Source organism: Acanthochromis polyacanthus, chromosome 7 (assembly GCF_021347895.1).
Source record: "Acanthochromis polyacanthus isolate Apoly-LR-REF ecotype Palm Island chromosome 7, KAUST_Apoly_ChrSc, whole genome shotgun sequence".
Classification (NCBI taxonomy): domain Eukaryota; kingdom Metazoa; phylum Chordata; class Actinopteri; family Pomacentridae; genus Acanthochromis; species Acanthochromis polyacanthus.
The window spans coordinates 21,799,779-21,815,736 of record NC_067119.1 but is presented as its reverse complement, the minus strand read 5'-3'; the positions used below and the strand labels follow the sequence as shown (position 1 = coordinate 21,815,736).

At 38.6% G+C, this 15,958-nt stretch overlaps 1 protein-coding gene across 4 annotated transcripts; it reads left to right on the top strand.

Moving 5' to 3' along the window:
• The first annotated feature begins 4,333 nt into the window (after nucleotides 1-4,333).
• tent2 (terminal nucleotidyltransferase 2) lies at nucleotides 4,334-14,295 on the top strand. 4 transcript variants are annotated; one of them, XM_022211268.2, is made up of 16 exons: nucleotides 4,334-4,411; nucleotides 4,734-4,888; nucleotides 7,452-7,559; nucleotides 7,696-7,951; nucleotides 8,058-8,172; nucleotides 8,252-8,340; nucleotides 8,458-8,515; nucleotides 8,828-8,894; nucleotides 9,001-9,077; nucleotides 10,279-10,407; nucleotides 10,505-10,548; nucleotides 10,867-11,003; nucleotides 11,121-11,198; nucleotides 12,679-12,770; nucleotides 12,880-12,959; nucleotides 13,079-14,295. In XM_022211268.2, the coding sequence occupies exons 2-16, from the start codon at nucleotides 4,770-4,772 to the stop codon at nucleotides 13,163-13,165; spliced, it is 1,536 nt and encodes a 511-aa protein (XP_022066960.1). In that variant the 5' UTR covers nucleotides 4,334-4,411; nucleotides 4,734-4,769; the 3' UTR covers nucleotides 13,166-14,295. The 4 variants fall into 4 exon arrangements, with proteins under 4 accessions (XP_022066960.1, XP_051806957.1, XP_022066959.1 ...); XM_051950997.1 differs by having other exon boundaries at nucleotides 4,348-4,599; XM_022211267.2 differs by having other exon boundaries at nucleotides 4,348-4,888.
• Nucleotides 14,296-15,958: the final 1,663 nt, after the last annotated feature.

Here is a 15,958-nt window from a genome sequence, read left to right as displayed (position 1 = left end):
TGGGAGAATGTCCTTTGGACAGATGAGACCAAACTGGAGCTTTTTGGTAAGGCACATCAACTCTATGTTCATAGACTCAAAAACCAAGCATACGAAGAAAAGAACACTGTCCCTACGGTGAAACATGGAGGAGGCTCAGTAATGTTTTGGGGCTGCTTTGCTGCATCTGGCACAGGGTGTCTTGAAAGTGTGCAAGGTACGATGAAATCTGAAGACTATCAGGGCATTCTGGAGAGAAATGTGCTGCCTAGTGTCAGAAAGCTTGGTCTCAGTCGCAGGTCATGGGTCTTCCAACAGGACAACGATCCAAAACACACAGCCAAAAACACCCAAGAATGGCTGAGAGAAAAGCGTTGGACTATTCTAAAGTGGCCTTCTATGAGCCCAGATCTGAATCCCATTGAACATATGTGGAAGGAGCTGAAACATGCCATTTGGAGAAGACACCCATCAAACCTGAGACAACTGGAGCTTTTTGCTCATGAGGAGTGGGCCAAAATACCTGTTGACAGCTGCAGAACACTCATTGACAAATACAGAAATCGTTTAATTGCAGTGGTTGCCTCAAAAGGTTGTGCAACAAAATATTAAATTATGGGTACCATCATTTTTGTCCAGCCCTATTTCATTAGTTTGTTTTTTTAAATAATTATGTTAATCAACAATTCAAAAGTGATGGCTGATTTTGATTATTTAATTTTCAATAAATTTTTATTTATTGTTACTTTTGTGAGTTTCAAGTGATTTCAGTGAGAATTGTGGGTTTTTCCTTCTTTAACTGAGGGGTACCAACAATTTTGTCCACGTGTGTATGTTGAGACCTAACGTAGAAATTATACAAAAAGCGCAAGGTTGATAAAATGTTGAGTCAACGTTTGCTTTTCAACCATAAATCACACTTTACCCAGATAGCAAAAGATGTTAAATCAATGTTGAATTAGGGTTAAGAAGGTTGAATTGTGGTTACAGTTGAAGACTGATGGTTGGATCAACGTTGATTCAACAACATTTTGTCAACATTGAAGTTTGTGTTTAAAAGATGCCATTGAATCTACATTGTATTTTGGTTTAATTAAAATGTTTGACAGGTCAATGTTTAATTAATGTTGACTCTATGTTTGCAAACATGTAATCTATGTAAGCAAACGTTGACTCAACATTTTATCAACCTTGCGCTTTCTGTATAATTTCTACGTTAGGTCTCAACATAGATTCACCCATAGTTTGCTATCTGGGTTGGCTCTTGTCTTTGCAAGGCATGAGTCCTGTATGCATATGATTTATTGCCATAAATACCTTTGATGGACACTTGATCTTTGTGAGTATACTTTTTGAAGAACTTCCAGAAGAATTTGTGGATTTGAGAAATTACCTATATAAAGCCAGTAACTCCAGGAACAACAATCTGAAGATGTATTAATAAGGCTTGGTCACATACGTAGCTGTCCATCAGAAGAGAAATGGACCACGACAAATTGAATTTGACTCATATATATTTAATTTTAAATTCCTCAAATGGAATGTTTGTAATAAAAATTCTGTCAGGTTCAACTTTTTTTTTAAATCAGTTTGAGTCTTATCAATTCAAATTCAAATTAAAAGACTGAAATTCACATTTTTATTACAAAAAACAACGAAAAGCAAATTAAAAGATTAATGATTTAAATTCAGTTTCTAATGGCGCATAATTTTGCAAATACTCTGGCACTATATGACATTAAACTGAATCTGAATTTTAAAAACTAACTATTTTGAATCATCAAAAGTGAATGTAGATAGCTGAATTTTTATTAAGGAGCAAACATATTTTTTTAGCAAATGAATTCAATTCCGAAGTAATACATTCAGTTTCAACTTGATTAGAATTCATTTTCAGTTTAATAGATTCAAATTATAAGGTTCAAATTCAATCAAGTTTAACATTTTAAATTCGATGAAAATTAACTATTCCCATTCAGTTTATAGTGTCATATGTTTGTGGTCATAGTATGAAAGTGTCTGACAGTAAACTGAATCTGAATTTCAAGAAATGAATTTGAATTGTGAAGCATAAATGTAATGACAGGTGAACTTTGAGTGAGGATCAAATGTAATTTCAAACCGACTGAATTCAATTTTAAAAGATCACTTCCAGCCAGAGTTTAGTGGAATTCATTTTCAATCTGATAAATTCAAATGTTTTTTAACAATTCAGTCTTTCAGCTGACCAGCAGGCCGAAGTACAGGTGTAACCAGATAAGGTGACAGCAGTCATGGTGATTTTACTGAGCTTATCTGATTCACAGCAAACATTCAAATTAAACTGATTTGGATACACAGTGGCCTGTTACGTCACACAACAAATTAAGGCGTATACACAGAGTCACATAGATCTAAATTTAAATTTCACTTCTTGGGCTCCTTCTATTCAATCTGCACCCAGACACCCAGATCAGTCTAAGGCAACTGACTGTTATAAACAACAAAACTTCCTTCAGCTAAATAAAGACAAGACTAAAATAATTCTATGTGGAAATAAAGAAAGAAGGCATTCTGTACTTCTCTTAAGTCCAAGGCAATAAAAACAAAGAATCTTGATGTTATCATTGATGAGGATGAAAATTTCAGCCACCACACCAGAGTTGTGAATAAATGAAGTCACCAGTAAGTCATTCTGGCATCCTAACATTATAGCCATACTGAGAAACTTTGTGTTCACACAAGATTTTGTAAAACTCATGTATACTTTCATTATGTGTGCAGTGTAATACCCTCCTTAGTGGTGTCTCCAATAAAACCATTATACAACTGCAACTCATTCAAGAACACGTTACTCTGAATCTCAGATCCTCCACTGACTTCCTGTTAAATATAAAATTGAATTGAAGAACCTTTTTATTGTCTGCAAGTCTCTGAGTGGTCTGAGCCTAAAATATATATGTTTGCTGTGTACAAGCCTGGAAAGTGTCTCAGATCTGCTGATGAGACATGGTGAGTTAGTGTTTAGTCATTATGCTGCTGGAACCAGCTCCTTTTGGGGCTTCAAGTTGCCCAAAGTAAACTGAAGACAGTTATTTTATCTATTGCTTTTGATTAACCAAATTTATTTTACAAATGACATGATTTTAAAACTTTTTTGACTGTTGTAGTGAGTCAGTTTGCGTCAGTCATTTCTAATCATTCTGTATAATAAGTGTACAGCTTTGTTTAAAATTAAGAAGAAGGCAATTAATGCAAATAAAGAAACACTGTTTAAACAAAAGGAGGAAGTGAGGGCAGAGGACGGTACTCATTCAAAGAAATTAATATAACAAATAGAGGACTTCTGCCAGAAGTTTAAAGCTCCAAAATAAATGTGCTTTTACATAGCCTACACTATTGAAAGAAAAGTACAAAAGGGATTAGCAACCCTATCAAGTCTCTCACACTTTTAGCACATAGAAAAGGGCTTTAACCTAAAACAAAGTCCCTAAACTAGTCCAACCTCCTGCCATAATTCAGTTCAAACAGTTCATAGCACAAAGATGGAGAAATATGGGTGAGTTGCACAGTACATACATCAGCTGCAAGTAAATGGCAGATTGACAGCATTTTAAACCAGGTGGAGAGATGATTGTTGTGGCTGGATTGGGTGTCATGGTGGGTGCTGGTTCTATCAAATGAGCCAGATGAGGAGGAACAGAGGATGCGGGTACTGATCTATGTCAGGGACATGGACATGAAAGTATGTACAGATTATTTCAGTGCCAGTGGTGGGAGGAGAGCAGCGCAAACAACCCAGTCTGCACTGTTTTCAGTGCTTCTAATTTAATTGATTTAATTCAATCCCACTGTGTTTTGCATCTTTCCTCTATAATCACGAGCATGCGTGACATTGTTATTATCAGAATCAGGGGGAATAGGAAAGTATTGTGTCTGCTTACGTCACAGATGTGTAACTTCACCCACAGCTTTTAGTAGGTCAAAGGTGTCAGACCTTACTGGAGGCCAGCTTATGCTCAACTACAGAGTTTGTCTGGAACCAGTTTAGACAGAACCAGAGCCTCGCTGAAAGTTTGAAGGGAGATTGTTGGCAAAGACACTTTGCAACTTAAGACTTCTCATTCTTTATTACTCTTTAGACACAGAAGAAGTGATTTGCTACCTCATTGTGCATGAGTGTTTTTTGTTTGTTTGCTTTAACATTTGTTTGTGAAGTCCTCTGAATAACGTTTGTGTGATGTGGAGCAATATAAACTAACTTGCTTGCTTCACTGTCTAATATTATTGCTGCAACACCTTGTTTTTTGTTTTATTTTGAGTAGATTTTTCCTTTAGAGACCGAGAACACGTCCCCTTTAAATCCAGTCCATTACGTCATGGTATCAATGCGGAAGTACGAACGCAGGAAAATTAACATCTTCAGTTTTGTTTACATGTGACATGTAATTTGGTAAGTCTTCCGTCTTGTATTGGTTTATTTTTCGACTAATCGTGTTAAGATTTAGTTACTATAGACGTTTCCATCATTTTACTTCACAGAGAACTGCCTTTGATTCCCACAGTTAAATAATTGTTGTTTAAATTAGCTCGCTTAGCGTAAGCTAACAGTCGTTAGCTCGCTCCACTGCCCGATCACCGGTAAGTTTCGGTTTCAACAGTAACCGTCTGCGAAAATCCCGTTTCCCTTAAATGGGAGGTGATAGCAGTGTTGCTAGAGTTTCTCTCACACTGGGACCTTCTTCTGCTCTGATGTCGTTTTTTTGGGACATCAGAGAAGTTAATGCTGGAGCTCCGTGAAGACCCGCAGCATGTACCAACGCAACGCTGCACCGAGGGGGCGGCCAGCCTACAGTAATGGCCTGTACCCGCCTCTCCCCGTGACCAGATGTTACGATTATAACCACCAAAGCGTCGGAGGTGTCAACAGGTGAGCCTGAACAGGGACCAAAGTGAAGTGGTGTAGACATGATCAGTACTAGTAAAGTTAGTAAACTTTATTCACTACGGTGGAGATTAACTGACATCGACAGTAATTCTGTTATATCAAGGTGTTTAGTGTGGAACTGCAACAGTTGGATGATTAACTCTGATAATTGTCTTTGTCACATTTCATAGTAATCTTGATATCCTTAGACTTTGTTGGTTAAACTAAAGTAAGCTATTGAAGATTTCAACTTAGTCTGCAGACGCAACTCCAGAAATGTTTCATAGGAGTGACACAACAAAAACCACAAATATGAAGTCTGTTCAGCTATTGTAGCGTAGAGGCCCATTGAAAACTATGGCAAAATATGACACATGATACACAATTTCCTCTTTTAAAATTAGTTTAATGAGTGACCCCTGTAGTATTGTCAAAATCATTCAGGAAAAGATGGTGCAGAGTATCTGAGGAGTAAAAGTTTACCTGTAGGCAAAACATCCAGAGTTCATTCATGATTTCAATGTATATTTTTACACTGAGATATTCATAAACTCTATGCACAGCTGGATGCTGCTATATGTGTGTATACACACGTGGACAAAATTGTTGGTACCCCTCAGTTAAAGAAGGAAAAACCCACAATTCTCACTGAAATCACTTGAAACTCACAAAAGTAACAATAAATAAAAATTTATTGAAAATTAAATAATCAAAATCAGCCATTACTTTTGAATTGTTGATTAACATAATTATTTAAAAAAACAAACTAATGAAACAGGCCTGGACAAAAATGATGGTACCTCTATAAAAGATTGAAAACTATTTGACCAGAGTGACATGATTAACTCAGGTGTGTCATTTAATTGACATCACAGGTGTTTCCAAACTCATAATCAGTCAGTCTGCCTATTTAAAGGGAGACAAGTAGTCACCCTGCTGTTTGGTGAAAAGGTGTGTACCACACTGAACATGGAAAACAGAAAGCGAAGGAGAGAATTGTCCCAGGACATCCGAAAAAAAATTATAGACAAACATCTTAAAGGTAAAGGCTATAAGACCATCTCTAAACAGCTTGAAGTTCCTGTGACAACAGTGGCTCATATTATTCAGAAGTTCAAGACCCACGGGACAGTAGCCAACCTCCCTGGACGTGGCCGCAAGAGGAAAATTGATGACAAATTGAAGAGACGGATCGTTCGAATTGTATCCAAAGAGCCCAGAGCAAGCTCCAAAGAAATTAAAGGTGAACTCCAAGGCCAAGGTACATCAGTGTCAGATGGCACCATTCGTCGTTGTTTGAGCCAAAGTGGACTTCATGGGAGACGACCAAGGAGGACACCACTGCTGAAAAAAACTCATAAAAAAGCCAGACTGGAATTTGCAAAAATGCATGTTGACAAGCCACAAAGCTTCTGGGAGAATGTCCTTTGGACAGATGAGACCAAACTGGAGCTTTTTGGTAAGGCACATCAACTCTATGTTCATAGACTCAAAAACCAAGCATACGAAGAAAAGAACACTGTCCCTACGGTGAAACATGGAGGAGGCTCAGTAATGTTTTGGGGCTGCTTTGCTGCATCTGGCACAGGGTGTCTTGAAAGTGTGCAAGGTACGATGAAATCTGAAGACTATCAAGGCATTCTGGAGAGAAATGTGCTGCCTAGTGTCAGAAAGCTTGGTCTCAGTCGCAGGTCATGGGTCTTCCAACAGGACAACGATCCAAAACACACAGCCAAAAACACCCAAGAATGGCTGAGAGAAAAGCGTTGGACTATTCTAAAGTGGCCTTCTATGAGCCCAGATCTGAATCCCATTGAACATATGTGGAAGGAGCTGAAACATGCCATTTGGAGAAGACACCCATCAAACCTGAGACAACTGGAGCTGTTTGCTCATGAGGAGTGGGCCAAAATACCTGTTGACAGCTGCAGAACACTCATTGACAAATACAGAAATCGTTTAATTGCAGTGATTGCCTCAAAAGGTTGTGCAACAAAATATTAAGTTATGGGTACCATCATTTTTGTCCAGCCCTATTTCATTAGTTTGTTTTTTTAAATAATTATGTTAATCAACAATTCAAAAGTGATGGCTGATTTTGATTATTTAATTTTCAATAAAATTTTTTTATTGTTACTTTTGTGAGTTTCAAGTGATTTCAGTGAGAATTGTGGGTTTTTCCTTCTTTAACTGAGGGGTACCAACAATTTTGTCCACGTGTGTAACTGTTACAGTCATCTGTAGCTGCTTTCATTTGTACTCAGACATTGTAGTTTCTCACACACACACACACACACACTGTAAACAGAAAGAAGCTGGTCAGGATGAGAAGATCTGGCTCCAAATAGAGATAAGTGCCAGTAACTTTTACGACGCTGATGTGTTCTAAAACTGCTGATCAGTTGCTGAACGATAAACATCGAATGTCTTCATGTATACGTTGTGGCACCAGAATGAAAGAAAACGTTCAGACACTGTAAACTTGACAATTTTTTGCTTTCAAATGGATGCATGTTGGATGCTTTTGTATTCTGTACCTTAATATGTGCCTGTGTGTTTTTATAAGTTTTCATGCCCCTGAACCTCAGAGGTTGCCTCCATATGAATGGAATCCCCCACGATCCACCTCTAATGTCCCCCCTCCTCACACACCGACCATGACCAACGGCCGCAAGTACATCATTTAACATTTATTTATGAATAATCTCTGTCTCATTCTTATGTTTCTGTAAGATGACTTTCAGTTAATGAGTATTTGCCTTTACCATGTCTTCACATCACTTGCTTTCTTATCTTTCTGCTTTTTCTAGGAGGCAGAATATTGAGTACAGCCCTCATATGGTGAAGCGCCAACGCCTCGACACCTTCTCCCACCCATTATTAGGCTCTCCTGTGATTCAGGCCCCTTCTCCCCCTCCCCATTTGGAGCAAGTGAGGGCAGAGTCCTCAAGATCCTCCACCTCTAGTTATGAACGCTCTTATTCCAGTCCACAGTTTGATATCCATCCTCAGGGGCCTGCTGTGCCAGAAAGCTTTAACAGCCTGCAGGCCTACGCCAAGGACAAGGTATGTTCTAGTGGGCTTAACCTGCCGCTGATCTACATTAAGTCAGAGCGTGTTTCTGTGCAGATACGTTTGGTGTTGTCAGTGTTGCATGTGTTTGTGCCCTCAGCTGAGTCGTCAGATGGTGGAGCTATTTGAAGCATGCCAACAGCAGTCTTCAGATTTGGAGCGCAAAGAGAGGTGTCGAGCCCAGCTGCAACAAGACATACAAGGCATCTATGCAGGTATGTATGCAACACGTAGTCACAATCTGTTCTAGTGTTCCTATGTGGGTTTTTTATTCAACAGTTGTGTTTCTCACAGTGGCACGCCTTTACCTGACTGGATCTTCTATGAATGGATTGGGTTGCCGAAGCAGTGATGCTGATCTGTGTCTGGTCATCAAGGGAACTGTAAGTATTTCCAACTCTGTGCTGTAAATATCTTCCAATGTGCATGTGTGAAATGTACAATCACAGACACCCACATCCTCTTCAACATCTGCCTGGTTTCCTGTTTTCTCGTTTCAGAAAAGACCTGATCCTATTCGTGTCCTCTCTCACCTCCAAAGGGCTTTCAGATCCCTCTGTGAGTAATAACTGTTTAATAAATATCAAGTTGTGTCTGTTAACTTTTTTGCAATTTTCAGAAATAGCTGTAAGTGTGTCTCACTTGGTATTTTTTAACTTGCTTACCTCTAGTAGCATCAATATATGTAACACACTTGTTTTGTTTAAAAACAGTAAAAAAAATATCTGCATAATTTGTGGGCTTTTTTAGTGGGTTTTTGTTCCTCAATTTTGATGCCCTTTGATGCCACTAGATGGAGCTGTTTGCTCATTGGAAAACAGGTTACAGGTTTGCAGAAAATGGGAAAAAAAATTCTGTTTTAATTTCTAGCATATGTCGAGAGGACTCAGCTGATCAGAGCCAAAGTGCCGATCCTCAGATTCAGAGAAAGAGGCAGGTAAGAGCAAAGCTGTTGTTGCAGCCTGTAGATCAAATGAATGAATAATTAAATAAGAAATATGTTGTATATGTTTATGACTCTCTACAAATTCTACATTCTTCAGTGATCTGGAGTTTGATCTGAACATCAACAACACAGTGGGCATCAGGAACACATTCCTTCTGAGGAGTTACGCCTATGGTGGGTAATAATGGGACTTTTATGGCAGCAAATTTTCAGACTTCTTCTGCCTGATTTTAAAGCTAGAGTATGCAGGATCATTAAAACAACAAGAGTAAGATAGACTTTGAAAGCATGAAAAAAAAACACGCTAAAAATGCTCACTGTCTCAGTATAGCTGGAGCACTAATCCATGGAAGAATGCTAGTGAGGAGCAGAGAGCGATATTTAAACGACATCATGGGTATTGTTACATGGAGTTTTTTATTTGGAATTAACTCATTCCCAATTAATTCATTCGGAATTTAAGTTTTGTGCTTCGAGTTTACATTGAAATATTAATTCCGAATTAAAGTTTACGTGGACTGCACGTCTTTTCCCCTTCCATAATTCCGCTGTAACGCTTGGGCGTTGGAAAGGATTCTGATTGGACAGGGAGTGGACGTGACGTATCCCTGTTTACCGGAAGAAAACGCACTCCATTAGCCACGGTATTTCTTTTCCCCAACAACACGGAGGAACAACTAATAAGCACGCTTTTCACTTTGCTTTTTATTGTCATTTTGAAACAGCAACTCGACAAAGGTCTGCGCCAAGCATGCGCAGAATGACCGGAATTAACTAAAGCGCAATTAACTGTATACATGAATAGAACGTACACAGGAATTAGTTTATTTGGAATGAACATCAGAACAAACCAGGTAATTTATTCGGAATTAAGTTTATTCGGAATTAACTTTTTAATTCGGAATTAAAGAGACTGAAAGGTCCCATGTAAACGTACCGCATGTCTCATTCACTGTCACCCTGCAAAACAAACCAGATAATTATCTGTGGAATGGGAAAAAAAAGCAAACATGACGTATGTTTTCAGGCCTTTCGACTCCTGCCGTTGCTATTGTTATGGAATACCCCTACAGATATTGACTTGGTTTGACTTTTTCCAAACCAATAACGTGCCGTGTCCGTAGACAGGCATGTGCTCCATGCGACCGTCTTTTTACAGGCATGTAACGGCCACAGAAACAGATTTTTTTGTTTGTTTGTTTTTATTGTCAGAACTTAATTGCTGTCAAAATGTGAGTAGTCGTTTAACAAATGTTACTGGATACTTTGCATACTCTAGCTTTAGTTGGCTCTAACTGTATCTGTACATTGCGTTTTAATTTAACTGTAAGCTGTGCAGTGGCTCCTTGTTTTGATGTTTTGTTTTCTCTCTCAGCTGATCTCAGGATAAGACCCATGATCCTTGTCATCAAGAAATGGGCACGGCACAGTCAAATCAATGACGCCAGCAAAGGAACACTGAGCAGCTACACACTGGTGCTGATGGTCCTGCACTACCTTCAGAGTCAGTACGATCACATGTGAAGAAGAATTCCTTTTTGGTCACATTTGTACTTTTTAACTTACGGTGAGTCTCATCTTCTGTGTGTTGCTTTTTGCAGCTCTTAAAGACCCTGTCCTCCCTTCTCTACAAAGGGACTACCCAGTAAGTGTCTTCATTGCTTTTCCAGTCATTTAAATCATGTTGAGCAACACTTCAGCTGTTTTTTGACCTTCTCATCCAGAGCAAATGTCATAAGTGCTGCTAGTGAAGTTTAGTAATAGGTAAACAGATAAAAAAATAATGATAAAAGTGAAATTCTACAGACAAAGCCTTTTATGTATATTTGACATTCCTGCTGTAACCCTCCACCTGAGATTATTATTCACTTTATTCACATTTTTACAGACAGCAAACCTTTTCAAACATCTCTAAGTTGCATTGTCACTCAGGTTTGAGTCCTGTGTCTTGATATTTTTTTAGGAGTGTTTCAGTCCCTCCGTGGACATCGACATGGTTCCAGAGGGTCCCAAACGTGTCCCTCCTTATGTCTCCAGAAACCAGTCCTCCCTAGGAGAGCTGCTTGTGGGCTTTCTCAGATACTATGCCACAGAGTTCAGGTATCTCCCACTGTCATCACATTATTGAGTCTAGTGTTGCAGATGCATTCGTGGTTCATTTTCTTGCTCCCATTTCTTATCTCTCGCTCCTCTTGCCAACTTCTTCTCCCTCCCCAGTCCTCCATCTCTCTTCTCCTTCCTCTGTCCTGCATCCGCCTTTCTGGTTTCATGTTTCTGGCTGAGGGGCAGGAGCAGGTGGGACCTTTGGCCTTACACAGCATTAACATGACATACCGCTACCCCGTGTTTGCAGGATGTGTGTTACTGTGACACGCCAGAGCTGAAAAGCTGGACTACAACTCTACACAGACGTGCACAGACTTTTACATTACAGTATCAAACACTCCAAACACATCACACATGTGGGGTGTATTTTGCTCTTTTTTGTCTTTATTTTTGCCTTAGATTTGTAAATTGCCATAGCAACATGTTATTGCTGCTGATAAAAGCAAGTGTTTACTATGAGGAGCACATTTTTCCAACCAATTTAGCAGAAATGTCTTTAGATCTTTTAATTGAATGCATTTAAGGAAACTCCAGCATTCAAAACTTTAGACTCAAAAGACAGACTGTTGGCAAATAAAGCTGTAGTGAGAAGTTTTCATGATGCATTAAGAATAAGAGTGCAAACCTGTTGCTGCTTGCCACTTATCACCTGACAGGCATGTTAGTTAGACTAAAATAAAAATGCTCCAAATTCAAGAACTTTTATTTTTATATACACAGCAGAAACAGAGTGGTTACCCTGAGTGATGAGATTCTTATTTTGTGAACTCCCTTCACACAGCTTAAATAAGAAATGAAAATGAGATTAGATAAAAATGAAATAATATTAAAAATAAAAAGTTACAAATAAGAGTGCAAAACTGTTGCTTGCCACTTTACCATTTGACACTTAAATTGCACTAAATCAGGCTAAAATCCAGTCTGTGCAATAAAATTATAGCAGTATGTGCTGTTGGCGGGCATTTTATCAGTTGCAATAAGAAAATAGTTTGATAGATAATGAAGTCTCCAATGCTGTCCCCATTATCTGCTGTGAGGTGTTCTGTAGTGTGCTCATCTGCATTTCGCTCTTCGATCCTCGACCTGCTCTTAAAGACCTCTTTGGTGGAGTCTTTGGACAGTGGGGACTGGTTTAACGGTCACAGCTAATGGACTAAAGCACACGGCTTTTGGGGTGCTTGCAGAGACCCATGTAGGGATCTCTGCCCGGTGATATCTGGTCCATTCAGCACCTCAGAACCTTAACCTTAGTGTGGTGCAGCCGTTTCATTCTGGTCAATCTCTGTGCCTGTCTAGGTTTTGTTGATCTTTATTTAATATCTACCAGGTTAGGACCATTCTGTTGTCCTTGTTAATTTTTGTATGAAGGTGGAGAGTGGTTAAGTTCAAAGTCTGTTTTCCCCTAGTGTGTGTCATAAACAGGTCATTAGACGTGAGCAATACTTTTTTTTTTTTTTTAGATGAATTTTTCAGTTATATCACCCAGCCCTGAATAAAATCAACTGATGCCTGCATAGAAATTTTTTGTTGAGTGAAGTTTGTATGTTACTCTGCTTAAATGTGTAAAGGCCCTGATATGATGCTTGACAACTCTGCTCATTGTGTTTTTATTTTCAGTCTAATAATTGCTAAATGATCACATTACTGTTACCTTTTCCTGTGATTGCAGATGGGATAAACAGGTGATCTCTGTTCGAGAGGCCAGAGCTTTGCCTAAGACCAATTCTCATGAGTGGACAAACAAATACATATGCGTGGAAGGTAAACATTTCCATGCGCATCTCTCCATGGCCACCTCCACCGAACATCAACTGGTATGTCATTGTGGGAAATGTCCACAATAATGCAACAGTGATCCGTTGTGTTTCAGAACCGTTTGAAAGAAATAACGTTGCCAGGGCAGTCCATGAGAAGATGAAGTTCGATACCATTAAAGCTGAGTTTGCTGAGGTACGTTACAATCCCGGCACCTGTGCTCCCTTCCTGTTTTTCTCCTTTTACAAGCTGCCATGGGCCACACATGAGTTATTCATGACCCCGTTTCTTCTCATCTCTCTGCGTCTGCACAGTCATATCGGATACTAAAGGACAGAAAGGACCTGAACTCGATCCTCCCAGTCAGAGCCGTCATCAATAAGGAGTCATCCAGGAGATAAGGGATTCCTCTAATTAGGCGAGCTGATTGGTGTCTTCTACCTCAAGACAGGTTTGCTCCCAGAACCGACGCAAGACTTAGGGACGAGCTGAGAGAGAAGCCCTGCTGCCTCGGCACCTCACAGCCAGGAAAGCGCTGGAACTGAATGCTCTGGCTGCTTTGGTACTTATCACAATCTGTGTTTCCTGTGACAGTGCTTTTGAAAATGTTACAGTCACTGTCGAACGCTTTGCTGCCTTTGCCAAATCTGTGTAACTGATAATATTCCAGTAGCCAAGGATGGAGAGAAAAGGTCGAGTAATTTTGGAGGGACACCAGAGAGCTCTGAAATCAAAGTTCTGTCTCTTAAACAGAGAAGTACTGCAGAAAGCGGATAGTAGTGATCAGTGTTATTAGAGATGCTTATTACTGCTACATGGCCCTCTTTCACAGTCCACACAGGATTGCTGAAAGAAGTAAATCTGTAAAATAGGAGATGATACATTGATATGAAGCTACTTTAAATGGGAGCAACAACATTTAGGTTCCCAAGTCTGCCACGTTTATCTCCTCTGATCCCAGTTTAAGTTGTATCCTCGTTGTTGGAGCCGTTCTGCTCAGATGATAGTTTATCTCTGCCACGTGTATGTGCAGTGGACCAACATCAAAGCCTTTTTTCTATTTTTATAGGTCAGTTGTCAAGGTATTGTGGGTTCAAACACTACAGATGCTTTTTTCTACCGTCACATTAAAGGACCTCTCATTTTTCATCATTACTGTCTTTAAGTTCATCTGAAGTTGGAGCGATATTTAGGTTAGCGCCATAATTAAACTCTGACTCTGAAGTGGTCAATAGAGGGCTGCGAAGAAGCCAGACCCTGGCTATTCCTATTCCTTTATTATTGCTCCTGATGTGCTGTAATCTTTCTCAGTGACTGGTGTCAGGGCATCAGTGTCATTTTAATCATATACTTGATTTATTTAGACAAAAACTGGTGTTATTAACTCACTTTTCAGTTCAAAGAGTTTAAACTTTTGAGTGTGTCTGTTTTTTCGTCTTTGGTTCTTGTTTTTCCTCTGTTTTTTGCATATGTTTTGTGCATTACTGACTAAATGTTTATTTAAAAAATAAATCTCTACAGATGTACCGTATGATGGTTTGAACTTTTGTATTTTTCAGCTTCATGTCAAGTCCACTGAAATCTTGGCTACATAGAAGTGCTAAACGGTATATAGACATGCTAAAATCATAATAAATTCTAGTTTCTGTTTTTTGCAGCTGTCAGTCATATTCATATGAATTGACATATTTGATAGAGTATTCTCCAATGTGAAATTTGGTGGCACCTTTACTGTATCAGGTTTCCCACGCGTCAAATGTCCTGGAAAAGGTTAACTTATCCTGGAAAAATATTTGTCCTCCCCCTGTCAATGCAAACGTATTAAAAGTTAGGTGCATGCATGTCTGTTGTCCTTCTGGGCAACGTGTGTGTGTGTGTGTGTGTTTATATATACACACAGGGTGACACAAAAGAGGGAACTTTTTAACAATCCAATTAAACCAAGAGTGATGGAAGAAAAATATTTTATTCATAGTAATTGAAACCTTAAAACATGCCATTTAAGAAACGATGATGGAATTTTCATTTTTTAAAAATGACTTCCTGTAGATGGCGTCCTCCTGTACGAATGCATTCTTGAAATCTACCTGGGGCCATCTCAAGAGTAAAGTGTACACGACTCGACCAAGAACTCTGGATGAGTTAAAACAGAGAATTCAGGATGAAATTCACAGTATCCCAGCTGACATGTTGCAACGGTCAATGAGGAATCTTAACAGCAGATTTCAAGAATGCATTCGTACAGGAGGACGCCATCTACAGGAAGTAATTGTATATTCCACCCAAAATACTTACACCAAGAAGTAAGTGTAAAGGAAATGTAGACCTAAAAGGATTGTTTAAAGGAATATTTAGGCTATTACAGTATTTGCATTATTTAATAACCTGTTATCAGTCAGAACCCTGGCAAACTTATTTTCATCAGTTTTTTTTAGTGGAAGTCACAAATAAAGGAGCTCTTGGTTTTTCCCAGCATTACGTAGTCAAAAGCTGCTGTGGTGTGCGGTGTAAAGAAGCAAACACAGGCATAGATTAGGACTCAAACTTCCCGGCTCATCTTGGAGGAGGATGTGCATCATTGACAAGGATGCAGCAACTCAGTTTTATTGAGTTTCATTATTTTCATGAAAATTTACACTTTTACTGTTTCTTTAAAGACGGCCCACTGTGACCCAATGCACACTTATTATTCACCCTACTTGTGTTTTTATTTATTACAATGTTACATGTATATAACAGCCTATAGCTGTAGAAAGAGAGAGAGATAAATAATTACAAATTATTTGATTACCTTTACAGTTAAATCTTTTGATCTATAAACATATTTTCTATATATGCATATTTTTATCTTTCATGTAATATCATTATTCTATGATACATTTGTCAGAATAATTTGTCATAGATAAATTATAGCCATAGATTGCACATCAAATGTCTGAGTAATAAATGAAGAGTTCATTTGCAAAAACAGGTAACTCCGTTTTCAGAAAACCCATTTTTTATTGTTTACTTGAGATAATAATAACAATAACACTAATAATTTATTTTTTCTCTATTTTGTCATGTATTTTTCTACTGAGTCAAATTCACTCAACTTCAGTTTGATTGATATTATCTCAAGTAAACAATAAAAAAGTTTTCTGAAAATTTATCAAAACAGAGTTATCTGTTTTGGCAAGTGAACTCTTTAGATA